Genomic DNA, 20093 nt, shown 5'->3' on the forward strand with positions numbered 1-20093 from the left:
TTACTGGATGGCAATTTTAATAACAGTTCACCATTCTATTTTGAACTAAGATTCCCTGCGAGCGCACGCTAGTGGAGTCTTTTTTTTTTCCCTGCGAGCGCACGAGACCGTGTTCGCCGATCGACGGACATGGCGCACGAAAAAACTTTTTTATTTGTTAGAGTCACGGCGCGGCACCAAAGGTTAACAGCGGATAAACAAACGCACAATCACGTTACGTGCATTCTGGCAATTCTTTACTGCCCCTTTCTTACTTACCCACTGGTCCGCCGTAGCTCAAGCCGTTTGGGTTGCCTGGCGCAGAAGGGTACGTGTGAAAAACACAAAAAGGCCGAGGAGTACCGAGTACGTCGCGCTGAAACGAGAATAGAAAAAGGAAACAGGGCACACGAGGCCACGAGCTCTCTCACACCACCCGCCGCCCCCTCCCTCGGGGTCGAGGCGCACCACGGACGGTGGCGAGGCGCTGCTGCCGCCCGCGGGGGCCCCACGGACTGACGCCGTGCGTGACGTCGCTTCGAGGCTGGACGCGTGTCGCATGGCCAGAGGCGGAAGCCTGTGGGCCGCGGGGCCCGGATGTGGGGGCCCGGGTAACGTGCGCGCGGGGCGGCTGGCACGCCACACGCGGCTGCTCGACCGCTTTTTTGCCTCTGGCCCCGGCGGAAACGGGAGTTTTGCAAAAAGGCTAGCGTCACCCGGGCGAGCGTCCCAAGCGCTCCGCACCGCCCACACGCCTCGGTGCCTAGGATGGGCACGTTGCGTGCACCCGCGGAGTGCACCTGGAATGGAAGTGCCGTCGTCTTTGGTGGTGCTCTGCGAACGTGGACAGGTTCAATGAACCTTGGAGTTGAGTTTCGTTCGTTTCGTTTCGTGTTTGCTGTTGTAAGTTTGTGGGTGGATTAGACGGCATCGATGTGTTTTTAGACATCGCCATCTGCTCGAGCATGTCGTTAGTAATTTCTGTTTTCTTCTCTTTTTTTTCCTTTGGAGAAACCGGCAGAGTACTGCTGAGCTATTTTACTCCCTTGTATTTGTCCTTTTTTTTTTTTCCGAACTTAAGCAATTTCCACCTACCATCAGTTAATGGTCAGGATGTTCGAGTTGGAACATATAGGTGTAAACCTTTATTCAGTGATTTTTCTTTATTCTAACCATTAGATGTAAAATAAATCGATGAGATGAAATGTTGAACTTCTAATCACTAACCCGTATTTTATGAAACCCCTGGAACTCTAATCACGCAGGTTCGCATAAAATGTATTTAAGTGATTAAAGATTCCACCTTCATATGATTCGTTTATTTGAATTCTAACGGAGATGGTTGAAAGGTTTCACATTTTTTCACTCAAATGAGGTTTACACCTGATACGTCGTAAGTTACATAATGTAAATAAAAAACTCTACACGTACTACCGATGAAAAGAAAAGAACGAATCGACGACCAAACTAAAATGTGCGGCAATGCCCTGGTGTTTGGGTGAAAATTTATATACCTTACATAAAGATGGAGGGAGTTATTAAAAAAAATTAGAGAGTTAGTTACAAAGAGGTTTGGTACAATGTCCAACAAACCTGAAACCCCAAATTTGGCGTGTGGACTACTCGCAAAAGAAAACACTACAAGAGGCGTGGAGTCAAATGTCCACTGAAGCAAGATCTACCGTGTCACGATAGTTGTTTCGTTGCCAACACGACGATTTCCTTTCCTTCCGAATATGTTACATCACATATATTAGGTGACCGCTTTGCGCCCGAGACCTGGTAGTTGAGGGCTTTGTCAGAAGATACTCCCATCACAGGTTAATGTTGTGAGATTGTGCTATAGCTGCCAGTAGCGGGAAGCCCAACTAATTGTTCACTGATTTTCTAAATTTCCTTGGAGCATAGACGGTCCTTGTAGAGGTGAGAGACTAACTCATCGCTAGTGAGAGGCACAAGTAGGATTAAAAATTGATACTTCCAAATATCATACTTTATATCCGTACCGTCTTAGAATACCATAGAATTCAACCCTAACATCTTAGGTACCTATTTTACAATTAACTTAACCATTCGGAAGAAACATCTTTGGAATTTATTGAAAGCAAAAGCCATGTAAAAAAGAAAATGTGAGGATCCAGCCTCACTACTCGTGAATAGATAGAAGGGAAGCGGTCGTACCTGGACAATTTGCCAAACTATGTGGCAAAGGAGGGCACCCATGCTTTGCCATTTGCCCTCATTGCATGGGGTGGCCTCAACGATTTCTCGCACACCCCCACCCTATCTCTTTCTTTTATAGCACCCCTATGTGTCCCTTGGTTTTCTTCGTCGAGCTTTCACAACCTTCTCGCCGCCTCTCCCTCCCCTCCCATTCCCTACAAATCTGGTGGGTGTTGTTCATCCCGGCAGGTCTATTGCACACAACAACCTCAAAAACCTAGCTCCCTCCTTGCCTGCAACCCGGTCAGGAGCTCGATTGGATCGGCTGCGAAGTCTTCGCAGCCGTCGCCGTGCCGTACCTAGCGTCACCGCCGACACGTTGATCCACTCAGTGAACACTCCCCTGCCCTGACCCGTGTCGATGCCATCGTAGTTCCCGTTATTCCTCGTTGGGGCATCGAAGCGTTCATGTTGTCTCCACACCGCTTGCAGTCGAGTTCGAGGTATGAAGTTGATTTTCGTCCAACGATTAGCTAGTTAAATACCACCGACCTTAACAATTTTATTTTCGGTTTGGACTTTTATATGCCTTACATAAGAATTAGAGGGAGTACCTTCTAGTTATAAAAAAAAATAGAGTGACTTGCAAGGGGGTTGGGGACAACTGCCAACAAACCACCAGACCCAAAATTCGGTGCGTGGACTACTCGCCAAAGAAAACATACAAGTAGCATGGAGTTAGATGTCCACTGAAACAAGCTATACTATGTCACGATAAGTGTCTCGTTGCCGACACGACGATTTATTTCCTTCCAAATATGTCACATCACATGTATTGGGTGACCGCTTTGCACCTGAGACCCGGTTGTTGAGGGGTTTGTTGGCAGATACTCACATCACCAATTAATGTTACGAGATTGCGCTACAGTTGGTCGTAGCGCAGGCTCAACCGACCTTCGCCGGTTTCCCAAACTTCATTTGGGTATAAGATGTCCTTGTAGAGGTGAGAGACCAACTAGCTCATCGCTAGTGAGAGGCACATGTAGGATTATGGGTTTGTCACATGGTCTTAAAATGTCAGGGCTTTGCTATGAAGGACGAACGCACGAAAAATTGCATTTTGGTTTAGCTTTTTTCTTTCAGATCTTTGTTGGTCGTAAATTTTATTGTTGACAAATACTCCATCTGGCTCATAATTCTTGTCGGAATATTACATATATTTAGACTCTTTTTAGGAATAGATACATCCATATTTGGGCAAATTTGAGACAAAAATTATGAGACAGAGGGTATGGATTATGTTGCTTCTCGAGCTAACCAAGTATCCTCGAGAGCGCATCGAGTCAGTTGTCTATGTGACGAGCTCAGTCTCAAAGTTACCATCTTGCAAATCATGTAATCTACTAGTAGCAAGCTCTTGATTTATGTTGAAATTTGGAATAAAGTGTCAACTTGAGATCAAAAGAAAAAACGTCACTAAAAATCGATACTTTCACATACTCCGTCCGACCGGTATTACTTGTCTCAAAATAGTCCAAATACGGATGTATCTAGGTGTAAAAGGCGTCTGGATACATGTAATATTTCGACAAATAAATTCAGCTGGAGGGAGTATCATATTTTATATCCGTACCTGCCTAGCATATCTTACAATTCAACCCTAACATCTTTGTACCTATTTTACAATTAACTTAACCATCAACAAGAAACACCTTTGGAATTTTACCCAAAAGCCAAAGCCATGTAAAAAAAAAAATCCACCCTAACTACTGGTGGGTAGATACAAGGGAACCGGTCGTACCTGGACAAGATGCCAAACCAGGTGGAAAAAGGAGGCGCAAGTGCTTTGCCTTTTCCCCTCTTTGCGTTTCCTTGCCACGCGCATGGGGTGGCCTCAGCGATTTCTCAAGCGCGCCCCCACTCCACATCTCTTTCCCTCTTTCTTTTATAGCATCCCCGTATGCGTCCTCGGTTTTTCTCCGCTGAGCTTTCACAACCTCCCCCCGCCTCTCTCTCCCCCCCTCCCATTCCTACAAATCTGGTGGGCGCTGTTCGCCGCGGCGGGTCTCTCGCGCGCTAACAACCTCAAAACCCTAGCTCCCTCCACACCCGCGACCCAGTCAGGAGCTCGATTGGATCGCCCGCGAGCCTCTCTCGGTGTCTGAAGCCAGGCGCGTCGTCGGCTCTCGGTGTCTCTGCAGCTGTCGCCGTGCCGTGCCTATCTCCACCGCCGACGCGTCGATCCCCTCACCAAACATCCCCCCGTCTGTGACGCGTGTCGACGCCATCGCCGTTCCCGTTCTTCCTCGTCGGGGCATCCAGGCGTTCCTCCTGTCTCCACCCCCGTCTGCAATCGACTTTGGCCATTTGTTTTCGAGGTATGAGTTGGTTTCATCCAGCGATTTGCTTGTTAAATCCGACTTTAACAATTTGGTTCCAATTAGAATAGCAGCCGGTTGTGCTTTTTTGCATGTTGAGGTCGATGAATCGGATTTTGGGGTAGAAAATGAGCCGGCTGCTTGCTTGAAATCCTTTTCGATTATTCAACGTATTTTGCAGTAGCATATATTAATTGTTTGCCAAAACTAGTGGGTGTAAGCGCTGTAGTTCTGCCCCTGACCGTGTGCAGAAATTACAGATATAATACCCTTCAGGGGCGTATTACATTTCCATTTATCTAGGGAAATAAAAAGGTGGCACTCACACTTGTTTTTCTCATAAACTTAAACGAAAACTAGTCATAATCTCGTTAGTGCACGATTTGTATCACTGTCAAGGTTTTAGGAATTAGGACTCAGCCAGTTGCCATGGATAACCGGCCAGCTATCTCATGATTATTTATCTAGTACCGTAAATGTTTGGTCTGTAAAGCAAATCATACCTTTACATCTTTATGCATATATATGATTGGAGGCACCTCCAAAATCCCCCGCATTAATCCTACGAAGAAAAGAAGGTAGAATTTCCCAGATTAATCTGAGGAAAAGAACCTATCGTCCTTCTTGATGTAATTTAAGGGACTATGTTATAAGGGCATCTTTGGTTCACTGCCAGACTTCGCCACACTTTTCCTCCTAAACTGTAACAAAGTGTTGCGTGTCATGGTTGTGGCAGTAAAATAAACAATGTCTCCTAAAAATGTGGAAAACTTTGTTTGTTGTGCAAAAATATTACTGCTATATGATATCTATTGAATCATCCTCTAATATTAGGATGTCCTAACCCTGTGGCCAATGGGCATGCACAGCACATTGGTTTTACATCAGCCTTCTCATGCCCTCTGCCATGGCGTGTTCCCTTGTTAATGAGGGGAGAGCATCAAGTAAGAGATGTCACTTAAAGAGACCATCCGATGTATGGATGACTTCGTGTCATGTCTAGGTCACATGGAGGACTCAAGAGATTTCTACCTTCTCAACCATTGTGTGTGCCCTAACTGTATGAAGAATTGAATGTCTTCTTAGAATTCTTTTATTTGTGAGAGATGGCTACAATTTTCTTCTGGAAAAACTATTCTGCCAATCATCTGCTGGCAAGTAATCCTATCAAACTTTCAGACCATGGTGTGTGCCCTAACTGTATGAAGAACTATTACATGTATCTAGACGCTTTTTGAACATAGATACATCCATATTTGGGAAAATTTGAGACAAGTAATATGGGTCAGAGGGAGTATTGTATTTAGCAAGATTTACATTCTCTGTTCAACAGTAGAAATCTTAACAAGATTGCATTGTTTTTTTTTGCTGGAACAGAAAGTTTACTAATTTTCCCTCCATGTTAACTAAAAATAGATATACAACATGTATTATATTTAGCAAGATTTACGTTCTCAGTTCGGCAATAGAAATCTTAACAAGATTGCATTGTTTTTTTGCAGGAACTGTTGATCTTTTCATTCTTCTGTTTATTGCTTCAAGTCATTTGTACCTTGAGAGAGTGCCACTTTACTTGGTATAATCCATCATCTTTGATATCTTCTTTACTTCAAGTCCTACATCCGATAGTTTCTCCTTACAATGCACATCGAAATGTGATTGTTTCATATCATGGTTTCTCATTATATGCAGATGAAATGTTTATACTGTACATCTTGTATTCATGCTTAGGGTGTTAGGGTAAAAGGTGCTGTGCTGTTCAGCTTTGCTACTTGGTCGTGAGATAATGTTGTACTGGTATTTAAATAAACCCCAGATGATAATATTTAACACAGTTGGAACTGGAATATTAGTCATGGTCGTCTACAGCTGACCTTTTTTACCCCCTCAACTGATATGGTGCACGTGTAATCAATCTTTCTCAACTTTGACCAGTAATAAGTACATGCAGATCCAACGCGTGAAAATCGTACCAATAGCTTCGTCGTTGAAACAACGGTTATCTACTGTTATAATCTTATTATATTTTGCAAAATATGACTAAAAATTAATCATTGAAGTTAGGTCTGGACACTACAAGATTATAAAAAGAGTCTGTTAAATGTACATGTTACAATGGCGAGAATTTAGAGTATACCAACATTAATTCGTTTTTTAAGTAATAAAAATATCTTAATATATAAGAACTTTGTTAGGAGATGCATGAACATTGCACTGAAATGTTAATTTAATTATAAAGGCCAGTAGGCTACAGTGCTACAAACAATTCTAAGATCTATCGATCATGACACAGCATTTGATAACTATCCTTTTACTAGATTCTTGCGATGTCCTGGCTGTGGTTTCCTTTTAGTAGATTCCTGCTCTGTCCTGGTTGTGGCCTCCTTTTCCCTTTATGCAATTGTTTATGATTCTTTAACATTAAGTAGCCTCTTGTTGATTTTATTTTATTTTGTGCTGAATGAGCTTTGTAATTGCAACTTAATAGATTCTGATACCTTATTTCCTATTTATCAGCAGGATCATTGCCTTTTGTTTGGCCTGAATGGTGCAATTGGAAGTTTTGAGTAGAAACTGAGGTTCAGTTCAAAACTTCTCCATACTCACTTCATACATACTGGCGAGAAATGGATCGTGATGATGTATCTGGTTTTGTTAGCGGAGGTTGCAAGCTGTTCTGAGTTTTCTAACCCTGTAGAAGTTAATAAAGTTATGATACCAGGAAGTAAGGCAGCTGGTTCTTTTCATTTACTAATTGGTTGAAGTTTAATGGTTCCGAATTGGAATGGACAAAACTTCTCGTGGTCTTGGATTTGGTGATAGTATCAACTCCTTAAATACTTCCCATCATCAGAGTACAGTCCAACACTCTGCTCATCTTAAAGATACCACACTTGAGTCCACAGCATATTCCAGCTTTTCTATCGCTTACGGAAAAGCCCCGAAAAGGAAGTGGAGTACTATGGCAGGAGCAGAAGGTTCTGGGAATCCATTACTCACTCTGGGCATAGGCCGTTCACCAAGTTCATCTGACAATAGCAAAGTAAGCTCTGCTACAGCTTATGCAATGTCTCCATCTTCGCTAAAGGAGGCTGATGAGGAGTCATCGGTAGATCTTAGCTTGAATTTTGAGCTTTGTCTTGGCAATGATGTTGTGCACTTTCAGAAGAAACCCTCTTCTGGTTTGTTGGCCAGCTCTCCTAAACTGGATCTTCAGTTGAGTTTATCCACTGGCTCACCTGAATCAGCTCTCACCTATACAAATATGGTGTCACCAAATGTTCATGATGGCTTGGACATACCAGTGACCAACTCATCGCCAGCCGTTATAGGGAAAGGGCCAGTACTATCTAATTGGGGTTTTGAGCATTCTGTGGTTTCTTCGTCGTATGCGTCTGAAGCAACATGTGCCTTTCCGTATTCAAAGATAAGCAGAAAAGATGAAGGGACTTTGTCTTCTCCAGTCATATCACCAACTATGCTAACAAGTTTGAAAAGCCCGGTTGCCTGTACTTCTGTGGTAACTAATACTCAACAGCGCAATATTAATACTAAAACGTGCCAGTTCCCTGGATGTGGTAAAGGAGCAAGAGGGGCGTCAGGACATTGCATAGCCCACGGTGGTGGTAGGAGATGCCAGAAACCTGGTTGCCAAAAGGGTGCTGAGGGAAGGACCATATACTGCAAGGCCCATGGTGGAGGGAGGAGATGTGAATTTCTCGGGTGTACGAAGAGTGCTGAAGGGCGCACAGATCACTGCATAGCCCATGGTGGTGGTCGCCGCTGCAGTAATGATGGTTGCTCCCGTGCTGCACGTGGGAGATCTGGCTTGTGCATCAGGCATGGAGGCGGGAAAAGGTGTCAGAAGGAGAACTGCACCAAGAGCGCAGAAGGTCATTCTGGCCTCTGCATCTCTCATGGAGGCGGGAGACGTTGCCAGTTTCCGGAATGCGCAAAGGGTGCACAGGGAAGCACAAAGTTCTGCAAGGCTCATGGTGGAGGAAAGCGCTGCACATTCTTGGGCTGCACCAAAGGAGCTGAAGGGAGCACTCCTTTTTGCAAGGGCCATGGTGGAGGCAAGCGCTGCTTATATGAGGGGGGTGGTGTCTGCCCCAAGAGTGTGCATGGTGGGACTCAATATTGTGTTGCCCATGGAGGTGGGAAGAGGTGTGCCATTTCTAATTGCACCAAGAGCGCTAGAGGGCGGACGGAGTACTGTGTACGCCATGGAGGTGGCAAGAGATGCAGGTTTGACGGCTGTGCAAAGAGTGCGCAGGGGAGCACTGATTTCTGCAAGGCGCATGGGGGAGGCAAACGGTGCTCATGGGGCTTGCCGGACTCAAACTTTGGTTTTGGCACAGAGCAATGTGATAAATTTGCTCGGAGCAAGACTGGTCTCTGTTCAGCTCACAGTGCTCTAGTGCAGGACCACTGCGTTCATGGCGGTGGTACATTAGGCCCCGTAGTCCACCAGTTTGCCACAGATGCCAAACCCGACGAGATGGAAGTTGCTTCTTGGAAGATTGATCCTGCTTCGACACAGCCAGAGTCTTGTTCTGTGGATCCGATGCCGGAGGGCAGAGTGCACGGAGGCAGGATGCTGGCTCGACTTTCTCGCGATGGAAGCCATGCAAGCGTTGGCAACTCGGAGAGCGGTGCTTCTGTCATGATGGCGTGGATGTGAGAAGGAGCTTCTCATGAAGAATTGGTTGCTTGAAGTTTTGATCTGTTTCAAGAGTTTCTGCTGTGGCGAAATAAAGTAAGTTCCCCATTTCACCAGTTGTCCTGATCATTTGAATCTGATACTAGGATTTATCCTCCATGTACTATAAATAAGGGAGAGCGTTGTCGGCTTCTCTGTTATTATTGTAATTAATTAAAGTTGTCAAACTGTCCTTGCTGTGTCAGTCTGTAATCTTCTGCTCCTCGGTTCCTATTTGGATATCTGCTATTTGCTTTGTGTTGGTAAATTTTGATGTATGTTTGGTAATAGTGCAGTATAAATTGATTGGACTATTATTTCAGATAAGAATCTTCGTCATCCATCTCTGCGCTACCTGGAATCTCTTCTTTTAGCCATCCTTTTCCCCTTACGAATTATTCCGATATATAAAATATTAATTCCAATGGCTTTTGCTAGAGTAACCATCCCAACCACGATTTTTTTTCTACTCCTTTCAGTTATTTCTATGTGAAATTACAAATTAATTCTAATGATACTAAAAAAATAGTGGGTTCTATCGTTTCTATGGTTCCCTTTTAGCGAGGCCCTCTCTATACACCGGAGCCCCCCATAAGCTGCCCATCCTCCATAATCTAACAGTTAGGCTTGCGTGGTACTCCCCTGCAAATCTGACATAGTTCCACGTTAAAAAAATCGAGTGAATTGATGTTAGGGGTAGGATAAGATACATAGTAATAATTTAGTGTGTGATGAAACAAAAAACTTTGGAATAGACTGCAGGAAACACTATCGTTAAAAGAAAAGAATTAGGAAATTTCGCTTGTTTGAGTATGAACAAAAAATGCAATCCCGTTCCATGGTAAACCCTAATTAGCATTTCTTTGATTCAAATGATTTCCAAAGGAATTCTAATCCTCAAGAAGATTTCCTATGTGGCTCATTTGATTATAGATTTGTGTTCATAGGATTCATTTGCACTATGTTTCATATGAAATCACACATTCATTCAATCATGTACTCCCTCCGTTTCATAATTCTTGTCTCAAATTTGTCAAAAAATAAATGTATCTATTCCTAAAAAATGTCTAAATACATGTAAGATTTCGATAAAAATTATGAAACGGAGGTAGAGATGGCACAACACTAATACTGTGTTCTTTGTATACCTACGTTTTGAAAATCATGTGAATGCAGAGGCCCTAATCATGTTAATTCTATCTGGGTTTAAAAGACAAAATTCGTCCATGTAAAAAAGTCTGAGGTGTTCTCAATTCTTCCAAGAGTACCAGGGTACCATAAAAAACTCCTCATCTGAAAGTTCAGTTGCAAGCAGGATCTTGGGTTCTGTCATACTCCGTACTACATTCGTTCTAAAATACGTCACTTGAGTGAACCGATAAATAAAGAAAACCTATTTATGTCGCACCTGTCACCAGTTTGAGGTCAAGGCTATTGATATCACTCAGAGCGGTCATTAGATTCGAGTCTGAAGTCCACCTCCAGTCTGGCCTAAACAGATCAGACGAGGCTCGCAAAATTAAAGCAAAGGAGGGGATGCAAGGGTCAAGTGTGGCACCACTTCTTCGCCTCATAGTGAACTCAGTGTAAAGGTGCTGTGTTGATACAGTGCCTAAAGAGTATTCAATGTCCACAATGATGACAGGTAATGTGCAAACCAGTTGTAGTAAAACGTTAACAGGAGTTAACAGGATCTATCGCCTAGTCATATTTACACCTACGAAACTAGGTTCGCAACTTGATGGCTTAGTTACGTTACAGGGCAAAACTGGACAAGAACAATCACACCCACCAGGGCGCAACCAGTGAAGACATTAGCCGAACCAAAGAATGAACAAAATTTCCTGCAGAATGAATCGTCACCCTAAGTATGTGGTCAAACGCTACTCAATCTCCTGTCCTCGTGTCGTTTAAGCGACCCGCATCATCTGGCAGTGGCTTTATATATCTCCCTATCGTCTTTTGGCGAGCTCTCTTCTTGATTCTCTGGATCTTGTCTTTGGTCTGTTGCTTCCTCCGCTCCTTCTCCTGCTGCCGCATGTTCTTCTCCCTCTCGTACACACCTTGCCAGAAGACTTCGCCGGTTTGTGGCCAGAGCCACTTTCTGTCAGGGTGTTCCTCATCATATTCCTCTGCTAAGTCTTCGTCCATGCTCTTCAGAGTTGCATAGGAAAACCATTGGATTGACATTTGACCTCGCCTGCCATCAAGCGGATGCTGCTCATGCATTGCACCCGTCTCTGGGTTTACAAAAACCATCCTCCGTGCACTGTGGAATGCCCAAACGTTCACGATCAACTCAAGAACACGAGAATAGCAGTGCTTGTCCTGTTCAAATTAATGAGAGCAATTGTCACATATTTTTGAGAAAAAGAATAAGTATAATTTATCACAGGCATATGGCAAGGGGTATGTTATATTTCTTCTAGGGTTTGACCAATTGCAAGATGAGGTTTAGCTAATAACACAGAGGAACTTTGTTGTTTGACAATTTCAGATTCCACAGACTTAAGTATGTAGGATATTAAAATTTCGTAATTTGGAGTTCAGCTGTTACTTGTAATGCACTGGGGACAGGGCTTGGTAAAGGTATTACTGTAATAGAGGGCGCTCACCCTGTGGAGACTCAAGATGCAATGCCCAGTTTGATGATGATTGTCATACATTTGTGCATCCAGCGCATCTACGAACATCCTGAAAAACAGCATATCCATAACACGCACACTGAGTATCTCAAAAGATTGAGTTTAACCATATCAAGTGGGATGACTAAAAATACAACATTCACTTTGGACCTTGGACCAATGCCCATACATGTAACAGTAAGGCTATGCTTTAACAGTTAAAATATGCATGTACAACTTTGACACGATTTATATCAGCTATGTTTTGGTGCTCATTATAAATAGATCATTTCAAATAGATGTAACAAGAAATGTTCAACTAGCCAGTGCACCCACGGCTTCCATATCTAGGTAAAAAGATTAATAGCCCTAGTTTGGCTATAAAACTTCAACACAATGATTTTACCTTGAGAACATTACAAATTCCAGGAATGATCTTGTACGCAAAACCCAACTTTGCATCACAGACCACGTGCCTCCAGCATTAGGCATATGTGGCAGAGAATTCAAATCTTCATCAAGCTGCATGCCATACATCCTTTGAAAAGCCTCCAAAACAGCTAACCTTAGGACAGGAAAATGAAGTAGATTAGTTAATATGTAATAACATGTACTTCAGTTTGCCAGCAGCATGAACAATTCTAGATTAGATCATTACTTTTAAACAAGGAAATCATTACTAAATAGCATGCTTAGTTCTATTAATACAGTAGGCCAAAAAGGCAGTAAGTTTGAAATGTTATTCTGTAATAAATGATGGCTGGTAACATGTATTTAGAATAACCTATTGCTGAATCCAAACAAAATCTGTTAAAACGACAGCATTTGCAACACTGAAACTTAATGCAACGGTGCAACGTATGAGACATTGTTAAATGGATAACCTGCAGTTCCCAGCATTGATAGTGTCACACAGGGACCAGAAATCTTGATTAGCGTGACTTCTTGGATCCTGGTCCATTCGAACCCAAAAATAGAAGGCATCTCCATGCTTTTGAGTTTGGATGGCTTCCAACATCGCAGATTCAGCATTTTTCGACAAGTTTACCTGCTTCAGAAATTGGATATTGAGTACAAATAAGATGCTAATCATTATGCACAACCTGGATATTTCTCTGCATTGCATTTTTCAAAGAAAACTTTATATTAAGAGGACATAAACATTAATCAGTGACACCCAATGCACGCGTTATGTACAAAGAATACTGATGGATATTTCATATGGCCTAATGATTCTTATATCAATCATATTGACGGGAAATCAATGAGACCCAGTAATAAAAAAAAATATGTAAATAGACCTCCTTGATAAAAGGCAATGATCTACTCCCTCCGTCCAATAAAAGATGTCTCAAGTTTGTTAAAATTTGGATGTATCTAGACATGACTTAGTATATAGATGCATTCAAATTTAGTCAAATTTGAGACATCCTTTGTTGGACGGAGGAATATTACCTTTCTTGCCGTCACCCTCCAGGATTGAAATCCTATCCAAGAATTCTTGTGAATCCGGTCAATCCTGTTAGCCAGGGCAAAGAAAGCTCCAAATTCACCAAGAATATCTCTGTAGTACCCATTGTTCAGAAGCGGAAGACGAGAAGAAGCATCAATGTCATCTGCTCCAGGTCTTCGACCTTTTGAAGACTAAAGAAAGACAAATTTCATGTGATCAATGTGAGCCATTGGAATATTTGTATTTTTTGCGTTGACAATCGACATACCCCCCCCCCCCCCTTGATCTCTCAAAAAAAAAACAATCGACATACCCACATCCGATCCATTAATAGCATCTTTTCTTATATAGCAGCTAACCAATATATAGCAATTCAGTAACAGTAATTTGGAAAAAGAGAAAATACGTAACGCAGGTACATCTTTGTGTCCACATGTAAAGTCACCACATGGGCTGTTATATTAAGATTAGTTAGATCAGACTGAAGTTATTTGAGCCTAAATGGATTAATATTTTCAGAATAATCCCCAGGTTCAGAAATCATGAGGGGTTCGACGGTTTCACTCCACCTCCTGTGACTTTAAATCTGAGCCATCCAAATCTGATAGAATGGCACATATGGCAGTTCATATGTGAACACTGAGATGAGTCTGCATTAGACATTCCCCCCTTTTAAAGTCACCATATGCCAAGGCTTGTTTCAATGCAAATCTTGGTTTCATCAAAAAGCTGGAAGCACACTTCCCACTTGGTGAAAACCAGCCATGATACAAGGTAGTACCATTTTTAAAAGGACAGCTCAGGGGGCAGGGGCCTGGATGCGTCTGAGAGCTCCTAGGACACACGGTGGAGAACTGATGGCTAGGGATGACCCCAAACACGATCGGATGGCTAGGGATGACCCAAGTACGAGATCAGACAGCTCAGGTGTCTGGATGCATGAGAGAGCTCCAAGAGTGCCCAGTTTTACTGTCCTAAATAAATAAATGTACAACCAGACATGATACAAGGTATATACCAAAATACCATTTTTTAAAGGTCTGCTACATATTTTAGAACATTCAGGCTGACCATTTGACATTCTAAAATTTGAATAACGGTGCTAAGAGCTGACAACAACTTACCAGACCAATTCCACGGTACAGGGAGCTTTGATGCAGGAAGGGCCAAGTCCCCTCCCCAAAGAATGGCTCGTATATACACAGTGGCTGACCCGTCCGCTCAAGCTCCTTTTCATCTCTTTCATGCAATTCATTCTTCATCCTGTCCACTTTTTTGACATTTCTATACACTTCCTCCCATGTTCCATGAGTCTGATCACTCCTATCCTTTAACTGCACAAACAATCCACTCTGATTACGAAGTTAAAAGCATTGTTTCTTTAAAAAAAAAGGAGAAAACTGATGTGGTAATTATCAAATTTGCACCAATGCTTACCTCCTCTTCTTCCAATCTCATTTTGATGCTCATAATCCTATTTTCTCTCTCTTCCTCCCATGCAATGGTAGAGAATGCTTCATCAATCTTTGGTGTACTACCGCGAGCATCGTCCTTTTGGTTGCTGCGCCACTCCTCCTCTATTTTCTGGAGTATTTTATAGCCAGTCAAACTCTCATTCATATGGTACAAGTGCTTCACATGCTCAAATAGATGCCATTTCCACTCTTGTTTCAAAGCCAAAGGTATCTCCCCAGCGCTTAACGGAGTTAGTGCTTCAGCAGGAAACTTGATAACATTTTGCAATAGTACAGCATAGCCTTCAATAGTTTCAGAAGCCATTAGATCCTTGGCGTGGATTTTACCAACCGATGCAACTTTTTGCCCTAGAACGGATAATTCTCCATTTGATACCGCTTGCAGTAGGACTTGAGTTAACATGGCAATATTCTTTCTTGGGAAAAGAAGTCCATTTACCCCATCATCAATCTAAGCCATCAAGTCAACTGTGTTAGCATATTCATATTTATGTTAAAATGTGCAGTAGTGGGCATTTGAGTTTAAAAAAAATGCGCCAATAAAATATGAGATGCCGTGAACATACATATTTTGTGATCATTCCAAGGTCCGGAGCTATAACCAGCTTCTCAAGACTCATTGCTTGGACTAACACACTGGGAAAAGATTGCTCATCAAGGCAAGAACCGTATATGACAAGGCTAGCTACACCAAGGAGATTATCCACATATTCAGCAGCAACATGCTCCACTGCACCTCTTGGGAAGCCAACATTTAAAGCAATAACCTATGATAATCAGAGTGATACCAGGCAGTTAGATACAATTTAACGATTCATGACCTCGAAATAGCTAACTTACAGAATGAAAGATAGCCTGATAGTAAAACATACGTCAAGAGCCGGACTATGCTTCTCAGTTACATTTCTCGACAAGATTCTCACTTTCAGTTCTGTCTGTGTGCTATTCTCAGAAGAATACTGCTGTAAATGTTGTAAAAGAGGCCCCACTGCTTGCAACACAAGTGCCTCGTCCATCAAATGCCCACCATATGAAAATTGACTACCAACAATAGCAATTACAAAATCTCTTGGACCTAAACCCAAGCTGATTCTCACATTTCGGTCATAACTTTTGGCAACTAATCTATCAGCTTGAAATGCTACTTTAGGAGAACCTGGAATCACAAAATAGTTACCAGAATCAAATGCAGCATACATTACCTGCAGGAAATAAATATATTAGATAATCTAATGTCAGTTGGAGGCTCTACCTCCAAACATAAGATGAAAATTAACAAAGTTTAGTATGGAAATAGGTGTGAATACCGGCAATATATAGTTTGGGAAAACTATAACATTTGCCCTGCTGAAGACTTCTTTCCAACCATCTAGGATCTGAACCATCTCACTAGAATTATATTCACTAATACGATGAGCAAGGGAACTCTCTTGCACAGTCCAAATTACAGGTATGGATTTGAAAGGCTCCTGCATAAGACTGCAGAAAAAGGTCAAAATCAAACACCTAACTTTGAGCAAACATTCGGAAGGCAGTCAAAATCAAACACCTGACTCTGGGCAAACATCCTATAATGATCTGAAATGGATAGTCATACAGCCCTTGTTTCATAACTACCTTGAAAATACTGGTCTTGCTTCAACTGAATTTACAAGTATGCCGTCATAGCTGCATGAGGGAAAATAAACCAAGTGTGGCTAATGTCACATATTATGCAAGGGAAACATGTTACATTATGACAATAGACAGCAAATAATACAAGCAAATCACTAACAAGATATACTTTAGAAACTTACTCTAGCCAATCTACAGAAATAAGTAACTTCGTGTCCACAGGTAAGATCTGAACTGGTACGCCGATGGCCCTCCATATATTACTACATGGGCCATCCTCAAATGAGAAAACCTGCATTGATGAGTTGAAAAGCAGATGAGAGCAATATACAGATAGGGATTTATGATCTTTCATTATTGGTTTGGGTACTTATGCACTCAAAAGAAATCACAAAAAGAACACAGTGATTAAGAATCGCTCAACTAATATATGAGTTGCTAGTCCAGTCTCAACTTGATTAGCTGGACCAGTCAAGTAACTTGTCAACCAGGCACAACTAGTCAAGCATAACCTGTAGCTCAACTAATTGTGCAAACCACTATAAGATTGAGACCACATCAAATTGACCCACTCTGAAAGAGATATGCCTCCTGGTAAGCCTAGAGGATCAACCCTAGCTCCCTGAGTGTGATAATCTCATAGCAAGGTATTGTTGCGCAGCATGTAGCCATGTATTTCACATCCTTCCTTCAAAATTTTGTGGTGTAGTAAACTAGAAGTGTGGTATTGGTAGCAAGTATAGTCAGCTAGTAGTCAAATAGTTGAGTACTATCCGCAACTAGTCTATGCGTCGGTACCGCAGCGATTAAACTCGAGACTCACATACCTAGCACAACATGTTAGAACATATGTACATGCGCAAAAAAGTGTGCAAAATGATGATTGCATGATCAATGTATGAAAAGGACAAAATGGTACAAGTGATTATTTCAATAAAGGGTGCATATAGTCCTAAGAGCAGATTTGTTCCCCATATCAACATACTCGTTTTTGTACGCAGAATGCTAAATCAAATAAAATGATTAGAAAAGGTTGGCTAAGACACTAGCACCCAGCATGCTATGGAAACTACCATTGCCCAAATCTCATGTGTTTCTCTTTCTCCTTTCTGTTTTTATCCATGCGAGATGTGGATATTTAAGCTGCTGGTACCTAGCAGTTGTTTCCACAAGGTAACATGTTTTTCATCGCCTGCATCCTCGCAATGTCTGTTTGGGAGTAATGTACAAATTGAACTATGGCCATGAGGTAGAGCCATGCAAGATTTGACCAATCCACAATTGTGTGGCTCTATATTAAGTAGCTTTTAGTTGGGTTTAGCCACGCCACTAAGGTTGATATATCAGGTTCTTTGAGTTGCAGATGCAAAATGTGGGTTAAGAAGCATCGTTGCCGGATCTTGGATTTGTTAGAAAATCACAGGCACCTTCATTTGCTAGATCGGCTCTGTAGGAAGTAGATCAGACGAGCTCAAGTTGGGCACATAAATATGGGCAGTATGTGGATTGGTTGACAATGAAAGAGGAGAAAGAAAGAAAAATAGAAACCAAATGACAGATTTTCTTTCAAATCAAGATCATATTTCACCTCTGAGGGCTCAAAAACTAGCATAATCAAAATGTTGCTCTTACTGTAAGACTAAGGGCATCTACAAAGATCAACTCTTAATGGACTCTTATTTGGAATTTGCTAATGTGGAGGAAAGAGAAAAAGGATAGAGAAGCGAGCTGACTCTTCGCGAAGAATCAGACTCTTAGCGAAGAGTCAACTAAGAGCCAACTAAGAGTTAAGATATATCCGCAATATATACTCCGCTAGGCTGACAAACCTCATGGCACCTTTCCAAGGATAGAAATCTTCTCTTCAGCAAGTCCAGAAGATGATATCCCCAATATTCATTTTCCATAGACAGTAGATGTGCTAAGATGATTAGAAAACTATGGTAAATTGATAACAGCTCCTCTCAAGCATGGTAGAAAAGTTCAAGATATGGTATCTTTGTCTTCACAAAAGTTTGACACTAGGAAGTTTGAGCATCAAAGCGCCTCTACATACAATTAAGTACTGCATACAACTTAGCTTCTTTATTCCGGCTTTTTTTTAGATGATCAGGGGCAAATTCTTTATTCTAGCTTTTGCTTTGAAAGTCAGAATCAACAGATTAGCAATGTAGCTCTTGCATTACTGGATATCAGATATGGAATCTGAACTTGCAATGCGGTACAGAATGTAATCACCTTGCATTGTAAGTCAGAACTAACAGGTTAGCAATGCAGCTCTTGCATATCTGGATATATGAGTTATGGAATCTAAACCTGCTATCTGACATAGAATGTAACCACGGACAGGTAAACCATCAAGGAATCTCAATATCCAACTTGTTGAAGCAAACAAATTAACAAAACAAAAGACACAGTAACACGCGTCCGGTTCAATCCATAGCCAATACATTCAGAACAAACCAGTTCGGCCACGCACCTTCATTTCGTAGCCCATTGCCTCCAGCACCGAAGCGACGCTAACCATCTGAAGCTGCATTGCGTCCGGGAAGAGATCCCCAAACACCTAAATAAAGTGTAAAAGCAAATACCGAAAAAATCAAAACCATAATCGCGAGAAAACAGGACCCAAATCCACCCCCTCCCACCACACATACACACAAACACCACCCAGCTCAACAGCTCACCAAGGCGAGGCGCGGCTTCCGAACCCCGACCCTTTTCACGGGCCTCCCGAGCTTCGCCAAGCTCTCAGCCTCCTCCCTCCGCTCCCTCGCCCACTTCTCCCGCAGTCTTGTCGGCTCGAACACCAGGCCCTGGCCGGTGTCCAGCCCGCCGAGGTCGCGAGGAAGCAAGACCTCGGTCCTGCTCTGTCTCACGCCCCCGCCCGCGCTGGCGCGTCGGGAGGGGAGCAGCAGCATCGGGTTCTCGAAGACGGCCGATCCGGGGAAGAAGGCGACGAAGAGGATGGTGACGAAGAAGAAGGCCGCGGCGGTGCCGATCCACTGGAGGTAGTCCACCTTCTCGAACAGCAGGAACCGCGCGAGCCTGGATCTCAGGCCCGGCCTCCGCGCCGCGCCTCCACCGCCCGCCGAGGCGCGCGGCAGCGGCGCCGCCGCCGCCGCGCGCTTGTAGCTCCCCACACCGGCGCCGCTGTCGAGGGAGCCCATGGTCGTTCAGCCTAGGGTTCAGGGGCCGCCGCGCCGGCACCGACCATGGCGAGCGATTAGAAGCGGAGTGGTTGAGGAGAGCTGGAGTGTTGCGGACTGTGGAAGACTCGTGAGTCGTATTTAGCGAGGCGTTTGTTTCGTTCGTTTTGTCTGAGGGATGGGAGAGGGGAGTAGACGAGGACGGGGACGATCGGGCGAAGGTGGCCGGGGTGGTTTAAGGCGAAGAAGGGGGCGCTGGAACGTCGGATATGTATCGGACGGCTCCGATATGGGATAGCGGGGTTTAGCGGCCCGGAGCATGGGGCCGCGTTTCTTGGGAACCGGGACTTGGGAGGACGAATGGGGCTGGAGGGACGACGTCTTGGGCTCCGGGATTGCCAGCCCGTACGCGCTGTCACAACCTCGACATTTCTATGGAAGGTAGGCCCGCTTCCGGTTGGGTCCCACTGTCATCCTCAGGGGTGAATATTGTACCCTGTGCAACCTGTTTTACCGTTGCACGCGAGATGTTTTTCCTCGTGCGCTGTTGCCACAG

General features: G+C 43.2%; 1 protein-coding gene and 1 non-coding gene across 6 annotated transcripts; one reads left to right on the top strand and one right to left on the bottom strand.

Moving 5' to 3' along the window:
• Positions 1–4117: 4117 nt before the first annotated feature.
• Positions 4118–9549, top strand: LOC100835538. The gene is made up of 3 exons (XR_002962947.1): positions 4118–4520; positions 6023–6096; positions 7038–9549. It is a non-coding gene; the product is annotated as an uncharacterized LOC100835538 (transcript).
• A 1223-nt stretch (positions 9550–10772) lies between these two features.
• LOC100822323 lies at positions 10773–19736 on the bottom strand. Of its 5 annotated transcripts, none has more exons than XM_014899747.2 (14): positions 19076–19733; positions 18868–18954; positions 16571–16680; positions 16392–16442; positions 16082–16253; positions 15647–15976; positions 15341–15541; positions 14737–15225; positions 14424–14651; positions 13302–13490; positions 12731–12894; positions 12253–12411; positions 11838–11916; positions 10773–11550 (listed from the first exon to the last, which is right to left on the bottom strand). In XM_014899747.2, the coding sequence occupies exons 1-14, from the start codon at positions 19556–19558 to the stop codon at positions 11110–11112; spliced, it is 3183 nt and encodes a 1060-aa protein (XP_014755233.1). In that variant the 5' UTR covers positions 19559–19733; the 3' UTR covers positions 10773–11109. The 5 variants fall into 5 exon arrangements, 4 of the variants coding, with proteins under 4 accessions (XP_014755233.1, XP_024314230.1, XP_014755234.1 ...); XM_024458462.1 differs by having other exon boundaries at positions 12731–12897; XM_014899748.2 differs by having other exon boundaries at positions 14424–14633; positions 19076–19732.
• Positions 19737–20093: the final 357 nt, after the last annotated feature.

The sequence above is a fragment of the Brachypodium distachyon genome, chromosome 2 (genome assembly GCF_000005505.3).
Source record: "Brachypodium distachyon strain Bd21 chromosome 2, Brachypodium_distachyon_v3.0, whole genome shotgun sequence".
NCBI classification, from domain to species: Eukaryota; Viridiplantae; Streptophyta; class Magnoliopsida; order Poales; family Poaceae; genus Brachypodium; species Brachypodium distachyon.